At 45.9% G+C, this 17704-nt stretch overlaps 2 protein-coding genes across 5 annotated transcripts in view; both read right to left on the bottom strand.

Annotated features, from left to right (window-relative positions):
* TAF6L (TATA-box binding protein associated factor 6 like) overlaps window positions 1–17704 on the bottom strand; it is an 84753-nt gene that overhangs the window by 15339 nt on the left and 51710 nt on the right. The window contains exon 1 of one of the 3 annotated variants that reach the window (XM_083478305.1): window positions 731–843. The exons of 1 other annotated variant lie outside the window; for it this stretch is intronic. The gene's annotated coding sequence lies outside the window, so the exon portion shown is untranslated. Of the gene's footprint in view, window positions 1–334; window positions 844–17704 lie in introns of those variants that run through there. One more of the 3 variants, XM_083478306.1, reaches the window with a different exon arrangement.
* POLR3C (RNA polymerase III subunit C) lies at window positions 3139–17701 on the bottom strand. Of its 2 annotated transcripts, none has more exons than XM_083478310.1 (15): window positions 17519–17701; window positions 16557–16730; window positions 15919–16174; window positions 15635–15820; window positions 14045–14133; window positions 12964–13068; window positions 11490–11582; window positions 9774–9854; window positions 9584–9635; window positions 8387–8447; window positions 6665–6815; window positions 4955–5056; window positions 4798–4847; window positions 4289–4438; window positions 3139–3397 (listed from the first exon to the last, which is right to left on the bottom strand). In XM_083478310.1, exons 2-15 carry the CDS (start codon window positions 16701–16703, stop codon window positions 3319–3321), a joined length of 1602 nt encoding a protein of 533 aa, XP_083334436.1. In that variant the 5' UTR covers window positions 16704–16730; window positions 17519–17701; the 3' UTR covers window positions 3139–3318. The 2 variants fall into 2 exon arrangements, with proteins under 2 accessions (XP_083334436.1, XP_083334437.1); XM_083478311.1 differs by having other exon boundaries at window positions 17260–17654.

The raw sequence follows: 17704 nt of genomic DNA, 5'->3' as shown, positions 1-17704 counted from the left end.
AGCTATAATGTATTGTAACCGAATCTGGGACCTTAAGTACAAAAGAAGAGCCTGCTGGATCAGGCCAGTGGCTCTACTTCAGCATCCTGTTCTCTCAGAGGCCAACCAGTTAAACAGGCTAGCCAGCTCTTTCCCTTACTGTGGCTTCCAGCAACTGGTATTCACAAGCATCTATGGCATAGCCATTGTGGCTAGTAGTCACTGACAGCTTTATATTCTATGACCTTAATGTGTAATAAATGAACCATTCGATTAATACTACTACTATTAATAGTATCGCCACCAGCAAAAGGGGAAAAAACAGCAGTAATAAATGTAAGGAAATAAAACAAACCTCTCCATTATCTCCCGCCTCCCAGTCGTCATTGCCAAGCTCCCTCTTCCCGCCCCCCGGCCCGCCCCCAGCCCCATAGGGGTAAACGTTCATTCAAAATTGGGAATTGATATTGGAAGGAAAGGAGAGCTGGATCCTTGAGAGGATGCGCAAATAGTTTCTTTACAAATGTGTATAGCATGAGACGCTTGATCTCAGGGTCGTGAGTTCGAGCCTCACGTGCAGCAAAAGATTCCCGAATTACAGGGGGTTGGACTAGATGACCCTCGGGGTCCCTTCCAACTCTACGGCTCTATGATTCCATAATTTCATGCGGGGAGGGAGTGAGGAACGGGAGCAACCTTAGAGCCACCGCCCGGATAATAGAAAGCGGCAAGCGAAGTGAAAAGGAGTTACCTGCTTCCCAGCTCCAAGACCTCTGCCTTCTCCAACCACGCCTTTCTTTGTGGCTTAGCCAATCAGCAGCAGCAGCTCAGCGAGAAGCAGGGCCGCGCAGCTCACCAGAGCTCCTATTGGCCCCGCCGTCGCAGCGCTTCGTCGCCACGTGATGAAGTAAGGGCAGAAGCCGCCGGTGTTGCCAGAATCCTGTCATGTGACAGAGCGAGGTCAGCCGCCCAAGGCTGCCGCTTAAAGGGGCAGCAACTCTGAAGCAGCCGCGATTAAGTCAACTGCGGCAAAAGCAACGGAGTTTTGTTGCGGCGACTCGTATAGTAAATTCTGGCATGAGCTTAGCTACATTGATGCATGAAGTTGGTAGTTATATGGAGCATACGAGGTGTAAAGGGATGGGAGGGAGTTATAATTAATGGGTTGAGTTCAACTCACAGAGTAGACCCATTGAAATGAATGGATCTCAGTTATGTCAATCATTTCAGTGAGCCTACTCTGAGTAGCACTATCATTGGCTCCAACCCGGTGGGGCCAAGCAAGCGTGAAATTGTAATGGGACAATTTAAATACAGCTGCACTAATGTATTTACCACATGACCCGGAAGTGTCTTCGGACGGCGCCGGCTCACGGCCTCTTGAGCGAGATGAGCACGCAACCCCAGAGTCGGACACGACTGGCCCGTATGGGCGGGGGCACCTTTACCTTTAATGTATTTACACAGCATGCATTTAAAGCACATTCAGTGTGTGTTTAAAGCATGTGACCTGTCCCAAGGAATCCTGGTAGCTTTAGTTTCCCCACCAGAGAGCCAGGATTCCAAGCACCTTTAAGAGACTACTGTTCCCTGGATTCTTTGGGGAAAACCATGTACTTTAAATGTGCACTAGATGTGCTTTTAATGTATGGTTTGGGTATGCCCACAGTGATCAACCTCGGATGACTGTTACACCAGTTGCTGCTGTTGTTTTTGTATTTGCATATATTTACATTTCAATGGAATTGCCAGACTGTCCTGCTTGCATTTCATAGCCCTTTACAACACATATACATATACAGACTACCTGTTATCGGAGGATAGTACTTCACACACCTGACAAAGAGGACTCTAGCTCACAAAAGCTTGTGTCAGAACAAATATTGGTGGAATCTTTGAGGTATAAGACTTTGGTCACATTCATACCATACATTTAAAGGGCTAGCAGACCGCTTGAAACAGTCATGGCTTCCCCCAAAGAATCCTGGGAGCTGTAGTCTATTAACGGTGCTGTGACGGGTGAAAGCCATTGGAATTAGTGCAGAGCTTGCTGGCGCTGAAGTCCCTTTGGAAATTGCCTCCAATCCTGCTTGTACAGGCGTCACTGATTCATAGGCTTGTGACACAGGTGGGACACCAGGCAATGAGACTTGCAAGGAAATGACATCCTCTTCAAGTAGGAATTTACAAAGAGGCTTCTGGAGCATGAGCTAGCTCCACCCTAGACATAGGCCAACAGGCTGACCACCAGCACCCCCAAGCCAACAGCTGACAACAATGTGAAGGGCCTTAGGCACACCTGAATCTATGTAGGTAGAGCACCCTTGGTGGGACTGCAAGTCCTGGTCAACCACCATCTATGTCCCTAGGGACAGGTGTTACTGTAGCACCTCTGTGAGTTCGTCTCAATGCTGGTGGGTCTTTAGCAAGAGATGGGCCCTTGTACAGTTGTGGTGAGTGTGATAAGCTTATTGGGGTTTGGCAAAACATTTCTGAGGTTCTTTCCTAATATTATTGGTCAAATCATTGAACCCAAACCACGTCATTGGGTGCCGATCTAGCCCCTCCCCTTATACATAAGGACCCAACTGCCATATTGTTTACCGCTGCCCATTTAGAGATCACCTCCTGTTGGAAAGACCCCAAAGGTTCATCTATGACAGGATTACAAGTTTGGGATCTAGCTCTTTCTGAACATTTAGCGCAGCATAGAAGTGTCATTAAAAGCCAAACCAAACACAATCATTTTGACAAGATCTGGTTCCTGTATATAAGCTATGTAAATATAAGTGATGTTGATGTCAGACCTCCAGCCACTTATGGAGAGGCTATGTTCGAGAATTGAAGCCCTGGAAATGCATTCAATGATCCAGTGATTTGAGTGCCCCTGCTCAATTTTTTAGTGGGGCCCACCACACTGGCAGAACACTGTGACAAGTCTACCCACCTCTCTATGACCCACTGGGAGGGACAAAATACTTAGTCCTGTTTTACAGCAATCTTGAAGTCTCATATTTGTGAAGACTGAGGCCCAGCGGTTCCTTCTGAACTGGAAGATGGTGGAAGAGGGAAGCTGCTAGGCAAGGCTATGTTTTAGAACAGTCCTTTCGCACCCAAATATGCATTCTTCCCCTTAACACTTCCCAACCAGTCTACGTCAACAGGTCTGTCTTTTTATTTCCTTTTCTAAAAAATTGACATAAATAGAGTCACAAGCAGTGGTTGAAGCACACCCAACACTCAGTGTCCATGAGCCCTGCTTGTGATGGGGAGACAGAATTGCTCCTTAGGGAAGAGGAAGACAGCCCCTCTCCGTTGCCTTGTAGTCACTGGGGGTGTTCAGCTCTTGATGGTGCTGTTGATATAGGATTCCAAAATGAATATGGTCTCATCCACCTGGTTCTCACTTGCATCAATCCTTTGTTAAAAGGGGAGAAATATGAATATATATATTATTCCGGCTACATTATATGTCAGTTTTGATTACTCAGTTAAGAATATGTTAATAAACTAAACATGGTCCTTGATTAAAACCAGTTAACAACTAAACTTTTTTTAAAAAAAAAATACAAGTATTGTGAAAACTGCAGATGGCAAATGACATTTTAGAAGTGGTCTATTCTCATCTGTGTGAGAAAGAGAGAGAAGGTGGGGAGTGCTTCCTTTACCCTGATGGCTGCTGTGACATTTGAGTATCACTTTTACTAACAAAAGTAATCAGGTGACAATCTTGATCTTATATGTCAGATACACACAGGGAGGGGTGTGTGAGAGAAAACATTTAAGCTTCCCCAAGAAGCAATTTGATAGGGCTTTGTGAATAAATCCACATTATTAGCCCTGTGGTGTGGTTTAAAAAGAAAAAAGTAGACACGCTCACTCTATCAAAATTTATGGAAGTCATTCCACCAGATGTCTTGGAGGCAATTCTGGCCACAGAAGTGACCCCTTAAATACAACAGAGGTCACACACTCTGATTTGGGCCTGGCCTACGAAGGCAGCACAAGAAGAACCTGTCTGGGTGGGTTGACTGAGGGTGTGTTTACCCCCCAAATTTTCTCTTTCCTGTAGTGGCCAATCAGCAGCTTCTGAGAAGTCCACAAGGAAGGCATAAAGGCAACATAAAGGCACCTTTCCATGCGTCCCCCAGCAACAGGTATTGAGGGGCACACACTGAGCAGGGAGGATCTGCTGAGCAGCCCCCTGTCCAGAACGCTGTAGTCAGATCCTGCACTGAGCAAATGGCTTGGACTTGATGACGTCCAAAGTCCCTTCTCTGATCCCCACCATCTGCTCCTCCTCACTTACTTGTTGACGTTGTGCTTGAGGCTCTCCAGCTGCTGCCGTTCGGGGGCTGTGATCATTTCCTCGATCTCCTGCAGCTGCGCCTCCTCTGCCCCCGAGGCCTGTATTGAGGCGAGGATGGCCTCCACCCGCTGGGATTTTTCCAGCAGACGCCTGGCACAGGACAGAAGCCACGGGTCAGACAGAACCACACCACTTCAGTTTAAGGCTGGCCAAAGATGGGGCAAGGCCCGAGGCAGAGTACCAAGACTCCTTCACAAGGCAGAATTCATGAAGTCCTCCTGGGGCGAGCCCCACTGAGACAAACTCACATAGAAGAATTGGGGGTCAGCTCTGCGAGTTTCCTACTTTTAACAGACCTTTGAAAATCTGAGATTTGCAACCTGTCACACAACACCACAAAGCTGTGACGGCAGTGACGAACAGAGGAAGAGCGACCCTGCGGAGGTGGATCTTGAGGGCTCCAACTTCTTGCCCTAACCACCCTCCTCCCCCCAGGACAGCTCACTCACCGGTTCTCCTTGGTCTCATGCAGGCGTCTTTCTATCAGGTTGGCCACGCTCTGGAACGGAAGAAGGAAGAGAAAAGGGCTATTGCAATCCAATTTCTCACAGCAGATTTTTTTTAAAAAAAAGGAAAGCGAGGGCAGTGAAGCCACAGGACACGCACCTTGTAACAGCGATGGAGCAGCATCCGCGCAGATGAGAGCCTGTTCACTGTATATAGGTAGAAAGTGCGGGAAGGGGCATGATCGGGGGTCTTGGGGATCTCCTGTTTTTGAATGAGAGAACACCCACTATGTTTGCTTAATAATGAAAAGAGAACTGCAATGCTGACTTATTTATATACCTCTACAGTGGTACCTCCAGTTGCGGATGGGATCCGTTCAGGAGGTCTGGACAGATCCCGATGTTTTTGCAACCAGAGAGACTGCTTTTGGGCGCGTGCGCGGCAAAAATCTGAAAATATACTTTCGGGTTTGCCGCTTACGTATCCCAAAGTTTATGTAACCGGAGGGATATGTAAGCGGAGGTACGACTGTAATTCATAAATAAAACATCAAAGTGGTTCACAAGAACAGTACATAAAATCATATAAACTTAAAATTAAAAAGTTGTCAAGGAAATGAACTATCTGACTTTTAGAAGACATCTGAAGGTAGCCCTGTTTAGGGAAGTTGTTAATGTTTGATGTTTTATTCTGTTTTTAATCTGTTGGGAGCCGCCCAGAGTGGCTGGGGAAACCCAGCCGGATGGGCGGGGTATAAATAATAAAATTATTATTATTATTATTATTAATTATTATTATTATTATTATTATTATATTGCAGGTGGGGGGAGTGAAGCTGAGAAAGAGCATGTTCAGTGGCAGTGATGGGATTTGAGACCAATGATTCCTGATTTGCAATGCAGCCCCTTAGCCACTGGGTGGCCACTGTGAGAACAGGACGCAGGACTAGGTGGGCCACGGGTCGGATCCAGCAGGCTCTTCTTGCGTTGCTGATTTATTTAATGCATTTACGGTATAACCTGCCTTTCTCCTTATCCTTATAACACCTTTATAATATACATAGCAATAAAAACAAACCAGTTGAAAGCAAGTTAAAACAGATGAAAAACACATTTAAGCCTAGCATTAAAATGCAGTTTGTCCAAAGATAGCCCAATGGTCAGCATCACCTGCACCTTGATTTCCAAAGGCCAATCTAAACAAGGTCTTAACCTTCCAGCAGTAGGCTAACAAGGAGGGAGCCAGTCTAGCCTCTCTTGGAAGGGAATCCTGCCATCTGGGAGCGGCCACAGCAAAGGCTTTCTCTTATGTCATCACCAACCTTGCCTCTGATGTTGATGCTCAAGCACACCACTTTCAACTTTTCTGTACAGGAATCCATGGCAGCCTTTCAGTGGAATAGGGGCCATAGACAAGGGGCCAAGGTGTGGGTGTACTAACTACACCTCTTTCCAGGCTCCCTTGCCCTTTGTTATGCTTGCGTCTGAGTTTTTGTCCCCATAAAATTCCATGGGAAGCACTGAGAACTGGTTTTGCTCCAACCTGTAGAGCCCCACCCCTTAATCAGCGCAGCCCTGTGACACGTCTGGTTTCTTGATGATGCTAGAGTGTGACGGGACCTCAGGAACTGGTTTCCATGCTGATGAAAACAGCACACTGGGAGTTGAGAATGGTATGCACAGGAGTTGCAATCTTGCAAAGAATTCTGCTTCCACCTTATCTCCTCAGGGCCTGGATAGTTCACCGTGCTCATCTTGACTTGCATCCAAGCAGCTCAGGTCTTCCATGGGACTTTGGTTTTGCATAATTTATTTTTCAGACCTAGATTATTCAGGACAGAGCCCCCCACCCCCCCGCAAAGGAGCATACCTGCAGGGCTACAAAGTTAGTCGACAGCATTTTGTACATCATTTCCTTTGCTTCCTTGGCAGGGATCATTGCAAAGTCTTCTATTTGCTTCTGTTCCAGATGCTTCTTCCTCAGGAGCAGGCGGAAGATGCGAGCGCAACGAGACCCGAATCTAGATCAGAGAAATAAAATGGCATAGCAGGCTGGTTTTTTGCAGTCTCTGAATGCATCATGCAATGGAGAATCAGGCTTCTCAGTTTGGCTTCCAACAGATGGATGCTGGGAGTCCAAAACATCTGGAGGGCACCAAGTTGTCAAAGGCTGAAAGACGTGTAGAGCTCTAACTGCGCCTAGTTTATTCCATCATTGGGACTCAATGGCTATAAGCACTTCAAGGTATTACAGTGGTACCTCGGGTTACATACGCTTCAGGTTACAGACTCTGCTAACCCAGAAATAGTGCTTCAGGTTAAGAACTTTGCTTCAGGATGAGAACAGAAATTGTGCTCTGGTGGCATGGCGGCAGCAGGAGGCCCCATTAGCTAAAGTGGTGCTTCAGGTTAAGAACAGTTTCAGGTTAAGAACAGACCTCCAGAATGAATTAAGTTCTTAACCCGAGGTACCACTGTACTGAGATACAAAGAGCTCAGAATGATTTTTTTTACTAGAAAAGAAATAAGCAGTTTATTCAAAACCATGTTTTCTCTACTAGAAAAGCATTAAGATAAAAGGTCAACAAATTCAGTACAGACCATAGTTAGCATTGCTGTCAGTCTTTGACAGCCTGATCTGTGCTCTGCTTATCAACATTTTTATGGTTGCTGCTTGACATTGGAAAACTGTCCTTGAGTTATCATTAACCAGATGGTCTACAGATGTATGGCAAACAGGCTTGGCTGAGAAGCTAATCTAAAACACTGAAAGAAAATAAAAAAACAGACAAAACAATTTTGATACCACCATCAACACAGAGGAAACCTAGGGGGACATTCTCTTAAGTTAAGATATGAGTCTTTTTATTATAAGTCAATGTAAAAACATGTACGAAGTTTATATGGTTTGTTTGCATGTAAAGGAAAAAAATAAATAAAAACAACTCAGGACCAGTTTACCAGTGAGATTGCTGTACCCCATGTATGCCCACACAACCGCTTTGGTCTGTGAAACTAGCACCAGTATAGGTGCCACATAATACCATTCCTCATCTGTAAGAAATCAATCTTTTAGTGTGGCAGCACCCGCTTTGGAACTCTCTGCCTATTGACATCAGGCAGGCAATTTCAGTGCACTCTGTTTGGTGTCTGCCAAACCCATTTCTGTTCAGGCAAGCCTACCCAGAGACGCAGAACGTCATGTGAATTTTAGTCTGTTTTCATCTTACTGATTTTTAATTAATTTTTTTATTATTTTAAATCATCGTTTTTAAACTGTTTTTACCAATAAGCTTATTCTTTTCGTAAACCGCCTTGAGCTTGCTTTAAAACAGTCAATCTGTATATAATTCTTATGAAACAAATGAATGGGATGTTTTGGTTGCACCCTGCTGGCAGGCGGAAATAGCACTTTGCTTTCGCCACGGTGACTAAAGCAGCAGGCACAAGGAGCCGGCCTCATGTTACATTTCTGGCTTGAGGCAGACCTGCATGCAAGATAACGCTGCAAATGAGCTCTGACATGCCTGCTACCTTGACTCAAAGCAAGTTTTCAACTCCCGCATCTCCAAACAGGCAGGCTCCCCATTACCTTTCCTGAACTATTGATTCCAGCGTTGCAGTGGCCAGAGACGCCAGGGCCTTATGAAGGTCTGTTTGAGGGAAGGTTAGGGGAAAATGTCAGAGAGAGTTCAATTTTGGTACGCACCAAGTGGTTTGCCCCTCACCTCCTTCTAACTGACTGACGGAAATTTCAGTTTGGGTGGTTAACTTGGGAGGCACCTTCTAGGCTCTCCGATGATACGAAGACACATCAGGGCCACCTGCTAACCCGCAAGATTCAGGACAGATAAAGGAAAAGTCCATCTTCATGCAGCAAATGGTTAAACTATGGCTCCCCCAGGAGGCAATGATGGCCACTGACTTGGATGGGCCGATTCATAGAGGACAACAAGGCCATCAAAGGCTACAAGCCAAAATGGCCATCCTCTGCCTTGATGGTCAGAGACAGTGATGCTCCGTCCAGTGGCCAACCAGATCTGCCTGTGGGAAACCTGCAAGCCAGACCTGAGCCCAAGACCACACTCTCCTCTTGCTGTTTCCAGCAACTCTTATTCAGAAGCATTGCTGCCTCTGACCACGCAGACCCAGCTTGTTTTGCCCCTGGCCATTTTCTCTCAGTTTTTCTCTTTGGATAAACTGATCCCTGATCAACTGAGTGAGAAAATGTGGGGTAGGGAGAAGAGAAGAGCAGAGAACCAACCTTTCCCTTGGTTCTTTCCTCACTTGAGAGGACATTGGCTGCTCCAAGGTCTAGGCTGTAACAGGTTCCTTAAAATTCACCAGTCCCTCTTTAAGTGACGTGAGAGAAGCATCTCTTTAAGGCATTCGGTGGCTGAGGTGAAGAACAGGTGGGCTGTGCAGGGTCCAAGGATTGGTTGCTCTTTGCCCTAGTGCCGCAGATGGGATCAGCACTGCGAAGGAGCTCCTGTGGGCTGCTTTGGCTCCTGCCCCCCATCTACCTGTTCTCTCTTCCTCTGGGCCCCACAATCAATTTGCTAGGTAAGTGAGCTGCTAGCTCTGGCTTCTGCTGCATCTCCCCCAGGTTGGCTGAGCTGAGCCCGTGTAGCAGCTGGCACCCCACAAAGGGCGGGCTGGAATGTGCCCTTCATGTACACAAGTACACGTGTTCAGCATAGAAGTGCAGGCACACCCTCCTAACAACTAGGAGAGCTTGCCCTCAAACACAAAACCAGTCCTCCTGATACAGCCAAGTCAAAAAGGATACTGATGACGTACATTCCTCCGCCACTCTCCCCCGACTTGCCAACAAACTCCAGCTATGGGGAGATTAAAGGATTGAACCAGACAAGGTTTTATTATCAGAAAAAGGAAGTAAAAAAGAAAAGAAAAAGAGCATGTTATTTCAGAGGCATTGTTTGAAATGAGAATAACAATCCAGAAGAGGACTTTCTTACCGGATCATCTGCTAATAGAGTGAGGTACTGATCGAGAATCTGTTTGGAGATGTTGTAACCAGCCGGAAGCGACCGGAATATCTTTAAAAAAACAAATCAGAAGCCCAGTGTTGTAGATATCCTGTGACTTCTTACAGACTTTAAACTATTACTGAACATAACCAGAGAGCGGGTGACCTACAAGAGGTTCTTTACAGAACAATGTATTTTAATGAATAGTGTGGTTTCCAATTATAACCTTCATAACCAACAAAAGTGTATTACACAAACCTGAAATGACTCATGTTAGCTATAGAGGGGATATTTGCCTTCCCCTTGAAGAATTCTCCTCTTGCCTGGCCTAGACACGTTTCATACTGTCCCCTTCCCTAACCAATTGATTTGTTGTTGTTGTGGATGGCTCCTAAGCTGATGTAAATTCTGATGTAAACTCTGACCCATCTCTCCATAATTATTTCTTAGTATTGATATAGAACCTCTGCATTGCACTCTGTCACAGTTATAGTTATGGTTTTAAAGTCTCTTTTTATTTGATCTATACATTTTATTTACTTTTTACAGCTTTATTTTCTAAACCTATATAACAATGTGCATAAATATACAGCCATTAATCTATAATACCATTATTCCAGAACAAGTAGTATAGAGGTCCTATGAAAACCAGTGGAAAACGTGGAGTATATTTAGCCTGGAAAAAATTAAAAGGGGGGGGGGGAGACAGGAGGACGACATGATACCAGCCTTGAAATATCTGAAGGGCTGTCATGTTGTTGGTGGAGCAGGCTAGCTCTTTGATACTCCAAAGGGAAAAACGAGAAACCAAAAGCCGGGAACTGAAGGGAAGCAGATTTTGACAAAACCTCCTAACAGTAAGAGCTATTAGGCAAGAGAACAGCCTTTCTTGGGAGGCACAGGCTCTGTGCTGCTGGGTTGTTGTTTTTAAGCAGAAGCTGGGCAGCCATCTGCCAGGTGTGAAGTTGCTGGAAGATCCCATCACTGAGCAGAGGGTTAGGCTAGATTACCTCCCCAAGGTCATCTTCCAGCTCTACGATTACATAAAACGAAGAAAGAAATGCCAAACAACTCACAAAAGCTCTCTCCTGCTCTCTCTTAATGTTTTGTGGGGCATAATCTGTTGCTCTTTTCGCAGGAAAATGAATGCATTATATCCTTTTGAGATGTTAAGATTCAGTACGATTTGTATTGTATTTGCGCTGATATGTTTGTATTTGCATTTGTAATTTTTTATGAGCTGTCCTGGGGGCCTTTTTTTGGCTGAAAGATGGCATATAAATAAATAACAATATCACATACCAAGGCAAGCCATGTGCCCCTGGCAAAAACGAGCCATCCCCTCTCTAGTAGCTACTCCGACCTGGGGAAAGGACAGCAATGAAATCCTGACTGAACCCCCAGTCATGGCAGGCATGAGCCACTCTATTAGAGGGGTTTATTACAGGGGGTCAGTGACCTCTTTAGGCCAAGGGCTGCCTTGCCTCTGGTGCCATCCTTCCAGGAACTGCACACCAATGGTGGGAGGGACACAAATGAAAGTGGGTGTGGCAAAAAGGGATCAAGGTCAGAGCTGGAAGGCAGGGCCACCCCACAAGTACACAGAGCACGCATGCCCACACACTCCACATGTACACTGAACACGTGTGCCTTACACACATGCTTTCATACACATCTGTCAACAAGTCCCAAGTAGCTGCTCACCTCGTTGGAAGACAGGGGCATGGTGTACGGCGCGTTGGAAGAGGTTGTGACTTCACTCATTCGCAGCATCGTCCGCACAATTTCACTGCTGGTCTGTCGGAAAGGGAGGAGACAGAGGCAGAACTCTTAGGGAAGTCCTTGTTTTGTGCATAGACTGTAAAATGTAGGTGGGAGCTTGCATGATTAAAAAGCTCTGCCATACCAAAATCAAGTAATAAATCCCTTCACGTAGAAAACCAGTATGCCAAGGAAAAGGGAAAAGCTAAAACTCTTCTTTGATAAACTAAAAACTGGCCAGGGGAGGAAATGCCAAAGCAGAGGAAACAGCCTCTAGTAAGAACGTAAGGACTTACTGTATGACAAGCCTGCTGGATGAGTCCAATGGACCTTCCAGTCCAGCATGCTGTTCTCATGGTGGCCACCCAGATGCCTCCATGAGAAAGTCCACAAGCAGGACCCGAGCACAAGAGCTCTCTCCCCTACTGTGGTTTCCAGCAATGGGTATTCAGGAGTATTACTGCCTCCGAGTATTGAGGCAGAGAATAACCATCATGGCTAGTTGTCATTGATAGCCCTTTCCTCCATGAATTTTTCTAATCCTCTTTTAAAGCCATCCAATGGCCATGACTGCCTCCTGTGTGGGCAGGTTCTACAGCAGGGGGCCGGTACACTGTCCCTCAGACCTTGTGGGGGGGCGGACTATATTGGGGGAGAATGAATGAGGGACAATGAGTGGAACATGAAAGGGCTTCAGAGAGGGGCTGCTTTAAATAGCGGCCATTCGAGAGGGGCACTCAGCCAACCGCGGCTCCTGTGCCTTGCAAGCGGCAGGGGCTGGTGGCACGATGAGCGGCACACGACTCCGGAGAGGGGCTGGCACCAACAAAGCCCAGCCCCCTTCCTCCTCTAGGCAGGGCAAGGCGAAGCAGGTATGAGGGAGAGGGAAAAAGCATGCGCAATGGCAATCCACGCGGCGATTCCCGGACCGTCCGCAGGCTGGATTTAGAAGGCAATTGGGCCTGATCTGGCCCGCGGGCCTTAGTGTGCTGACCCATGTTCTACAATTTAACTATGTGCCATATTAAGAAGTGTTTTCTTTTATCTGCCCTGAAACTTCCAACATTCAGCTTCACTGGATGCCCACAAGTTTTGTTTTTAGGCAAGAGGGTGTATAACTTTTCTCTGTCCACTTTCTCCACGCCATGCATAATTTTATAAACTTCTATCGGGTCTCCTCTTACTCGCCTGTTCTCTGAACGAGAAATTCTCCAATGCTACAACCTTTCTTCATAGAAGGGTCACACTATCCCCTTCATCATTTTGGCTGCCTGTTTCTGAAACTTTTCTATCTCTAGAATATCCTTTCTGAGGTGGGGCAACCAGAACTGTACACAGTATCCCAAATGTGGCTACACCATATATTAGTCTAATGACATAGACCCCCTACTCCCCCACAAGAAGGAAAGCAACACACCTGGTCCATTCTGTTGGCCACAGCGCTGACAATGGCTTGATCTCGGAAGTGCTGGTGGAAACGGTCAATGTTGACTTGCCAGTAGATTCCATCATCTGATGGAGACTGAGAAGTGTTGATTGGGAGAAAGCGGGAAGCAGGTGTTACCCTGTGTATCAAATTGCACTACTGGGTGTGCTACTTGTACCCCTAGCATACTCCAACCAAAATTCTGTCACCACAAACACTAAATCCTGCAACTTGCATATATTATGCTAATAGAGCAAGTGTGCAGAAACTTCATTTGCATGATTTATTTTGCTTTAAAAACAAGTAAATCCACAATTCCTTTCGCTGCACTGGGAGGGAAAAATCATGTTGGCTGCTTCCTCTATGGCTTCAGGAGACGAAGTCCACATGCCATTGAGCTGATCTGCACAGCTATAATGACCAGCAAGACAAGACTTGGGGTGGGGGAGATAAAGAAATAAATGAAATAACCAGGACAACTGCAGTACACTTTCAGTGCTAAAGGTAATAAAACCAAGGGTTGCAACCAATGATAGTCCTACTTTGAGTAGATACATTAATGAACATGAGTAACTTAGGTCCATTATTCTCAATAGGTCTATTCTGAATTGAACTTACGTTGATTACAACCTCAAATGATGTTACAGTTACTCTTAATTTACATGGGGCACACCCTGCCACGAAATCAAGCCTTATCATGCCCTAAACGTGGGTAGGATCTACCCTCCAACTACTGCCAAGGCACCACACGTCCACCCCCCCTGTTCTGCCTCACAATATATATTAAGACTGCTCACCTCCTCCAAACCCATCATTTAAATATTACAGTCAGTAGAGCACGAGGCTCTTAATTTCAGGGTCGTGGGCTTGAGCCCCATGTTTGGCTAAAGATTCCTACATTGCAAGGGGTTGGACTAGGTGACCCTCGTGGTCCTTTCCACCCCTACAATTCTATGATGCTATGATTAAAACCAATGGGAGATTTGCTCTTCCTTTCAAGGTGCTGGAGAAAGCTAAATTTCCAGTACCCGTTCATGAAGGGATGCACTACCCAGCTCAGCGGCCTCTTTACCTCATTGCTGTCTGCCTCCTGCTTTTGTCGTTTCGCTTTGCGTTCTCCATCGTCTTGGCCATTGTCGGAGTGCCTCCTCTTCCCCTTCCCTGATGGCCAAAGAAAGGTCTGCACTTTGAGTAGCAATAAGGGTGCAGTCTGCCGAAGCCCACCTTTTTATAGCTGCTCAGCCCTCATCTTCCATCAATGATCATGCTTTGTAAGCATGATACGCTATCTATTTCTCTCAGGGCAAATCCACAGACGTTTTCATATGATTTAACAATCAAACCATTATCATTGGGAACCCAAGAATTATGGTTTGAAAGGGTGTGAGGAGAGAAAAGCAAGGACAAACACTTTTCAGCATCACAAGCTACAACTCCCAAGGGTTTCTTTTTGGGTGGCGGCGGCAAGGGGATGAGTTAAGATGGCATAATAGAACCCAATACTAAGAATCTGTCAAGAATGTACAACTTGTTGCTGAAATGGAATACACAAGATGAAACAGTGAAATCAGCTATGATAAAATGGGCACAAGACATTGGTCATAACATTATGTTTGCTGACTGGGAACAGTTGTGGACCACCGGTATAAAGTTTACGGCATGTAATGCCTTAAGAGAGAATATTATGAAAATGATATATAGGTGGTACATGACCCCAGTCAAGCTAGCAAAAATCTATCATTTGCCTGATAATAAGTGTTGGAAATGTAAAGAAACTGAAGGTACTTTTTTTCACCTTTGGTGGACGTGCCCGAAGATTAAGGCCTTCTGGGAAATGATATATAATGAAATGAAAAAGGTACTTAAATGTAATTTTCCTAAGAAACCAGAAGCCTTTCTCTTGGGCATTGTCGGCCAATCGGTGCCAAAGAAAGACAGGACTTTTTTATGTATGCTACTACAGCAGCAAGAATTCTCATCGCAAAGTATTGGAAGACACAGGATCTACCCACTCTGGAAGAATGGCAGATGAAGGTGATAGATTATATGGGACTGGCTGAAATGACTGGCAGAATCCGAGACCAGGGGAAAGAGACGGCGGAAGAAGATTGGAAGAAATTTAAAATTTACCTTAAGAAATACTGTAAAATTAATGAGTGCTAAAATGTTGAGGTTATAGAAAACAGGGGATTACAGCTGTAAAAGATTAAGTAAAAGAACAAGGGAAAATTAGATAAAATTAAGGGGGAGGATTTGCTGAAATAAATTTGGGAATTGGGATGCAGAAAGGGGAGGTACGGGGAAGTCGGCGAAGTAAGGTTTAAGAAAAAAGGATTCGAAATTATACATGTTTGTTTATGTGTTTGTATGTTTGTATTGTGTATTGTTTGTGTTTATATAAATTGTGAAAAACCAATAAAAAAATTTATTAAAAAAAAGAGTTAAGATGGCATAAAACCAACTGTAGACAGGACCACCATTTCCTTTCTCTCCTGAAACCACCTGAAATGAGCTTTGCTGAGCCTAGACATCTTTGCTGTTTAGGAAAATAGCTTTGAGACATTGCTTACCAGTCGCCAGCCAATGCTGCACATCATCTATGACGATGCAGTTTTACAAGGATTAACGAAATGATCATGGGGCCTTTGAGTTGTTTCCTCACCTATGAGATTCAGTTTTGGAACCACATACATATCCTTCTCGTTAAGCTGCAATGTGGGCACAGGAGGAGGTGGGCCATCAGAAGGCTCTGGACCTTCAGGGACTGATGGGCATCTCTGAACAAAGTGGGTGTCTGCCAGGCGTACAAACGTGCTCGAGACTTCACTGTACTCCATTGTTTTACCATCTGAAGAAAAGGAAACAAACCCTCGACTCAGACCTTAGTTCCAGGCTCCACCCAAAAGTGCTTTTCCAGGGCTGAGCCCCACCTTAAATTCAGCTCACCTTCCATTGTTTCTGTCAGCCGGTCAGCCACCTTCTTCACTGTGGCGCTCATGGACATCTTGCCATTGAGCAGCAGCTCCTCCACGATCAGCTCACCCGTGTCACTATAAAGGGTCTTGGCAGTGTAGATATAGCGGGGGTAGCGGAGGATCCGCAGCACTCGGCTGCACTGGGCTTCATACTCCACCAGGCCTCGCTTCTGCAGCTCATACGTCACCAAGTTGTGCTGGATCAGGACACAGAGTGCCTTCCGAACCTGTGCAGATGGGAGAAAAGCACGGTGTATATATGGAGATCTGCATACTCTACCCAACCCCAGTCCAGAGCACAGCATTCAATTTTGAGCAAAACAGTGTGAAAAGGATTCAAAGAGTCAGAATGAACCTTATGGATCATCCAGAGAAATCCTTTGCCAGGAACAGCAGTATTTATAATGCACCCCTTTGCCCACTTACAACACCCCTCTGAGGTGGAAGAAGTTAACAGGCCTTAAGTCATGCAGGGACCTTCATGGCCAAGCAGGGATTTGAACCTGGGTCTCCCTGACTTAAGGCCAAAACTCTATGGTTCTCTAGTGCAAAGCCATTATTCATGTAACAGCCTTTCTTCTGCATCGGTGCCATCACCACTACGCATACCTGGTCAAGTGACATCCCAGTGTCATGAGCTATCATCCGTAATGGCTGGCTACCCATGCGAATGAGGTGCGTCCCAATCTTTTCTACGATCTCACCAAAATGTTCAGAGAGCAAGAGGGAAGAGAGCTTGATTTCTGCCTGGGTCATCTTGCAGGAATATATCTGTCTGGCCCTCTGTAAGACAAGAATGTATCCACACAAGTCAGCACAAGCACAAATGGACATTTTACTGTGGTCGTAATGGCTAGAGATGTGAAGGCAAGGATAAGATGAACAAAAGAATCCCCCCAGTCTCTGCATGGGGTATTCACATTTTTACAGCTAATCCACCGTGAGAGCCAATATACACATTCAGCAGATTCAAGTATTAATGCTTTTCCTGAACTGTGTTGGAGGTAGGAAGTGGAGACTGCATGCTTGAACACCTCTTGTAGAAAATAAATCCCCTGCTCCTTTTAATCTTTTACTGTGCAAGTCTGTAAACCTCATTAACACTGACAACACATCTGCACAATGGTTGTTTTTTTTTAATGCACCCCATACAAAACACCACACGTGGTGTTTTTACAGAATAGCAATGGGCGTCCGTGCTGAGAAGCTTACGATTGTGAATTTGACACAAGAGGAAAGGGCACGAGATCAAGGCGAGGGTTAAAGAAGGGGGAAATGCACATCCGGTTAAGTTTCACAATCTTGAAGTTACCTGGTCTACCGTGTAATAATAACAACAAGGCTTGTTCTTCCATATGCTTGGCCATTCCCTGATGAACCCAGGAGACCCCAGCTGACCCCGTATATCGACCCCGCCGCCTTGGACCAGAAAGACGACCAAGTCCAGCCGCTCCCTCCCCTGATGAACCCAGGAGTCCTGGCTCCCAGCTCTCCTCCTCCCTACGTGGTCCCCCACCGACTCAACACCCCCGTGGCCGCGGATCCAACAGTCCTCCCTCCCCTCTACCTACCCGAATGGACTCTCTTTACACCCGAGCCCGTAACCTTCGGGTCAGAGGGCGGCCCGTTTTCCCTACTCGACTAGGCCTCCGCCTCCCTTTCCATTGCGGCAACCATGGCAACCACGCTCCGCCGGACCCTTCGCTATGCCCGGGGAACCACATCCGGTACCCAGCAGTCCTGACGCCCCGCCCCCT

Source organism: Podarcis liolepis (genome assembly GCF_965112155.1).
Source record: "Podarcis liolepis genome assembly, chromosome: 15".
NCBI classification, from domain to species: Eukaryota; Metazoa; Chordata; class Lepidosauria; order Squamata; family Lacertidae; genus Podarcis; species Podarcis liolepis.
This window is presented reverse-complemented; position numbering and strand designations above follow the sequence as displayed.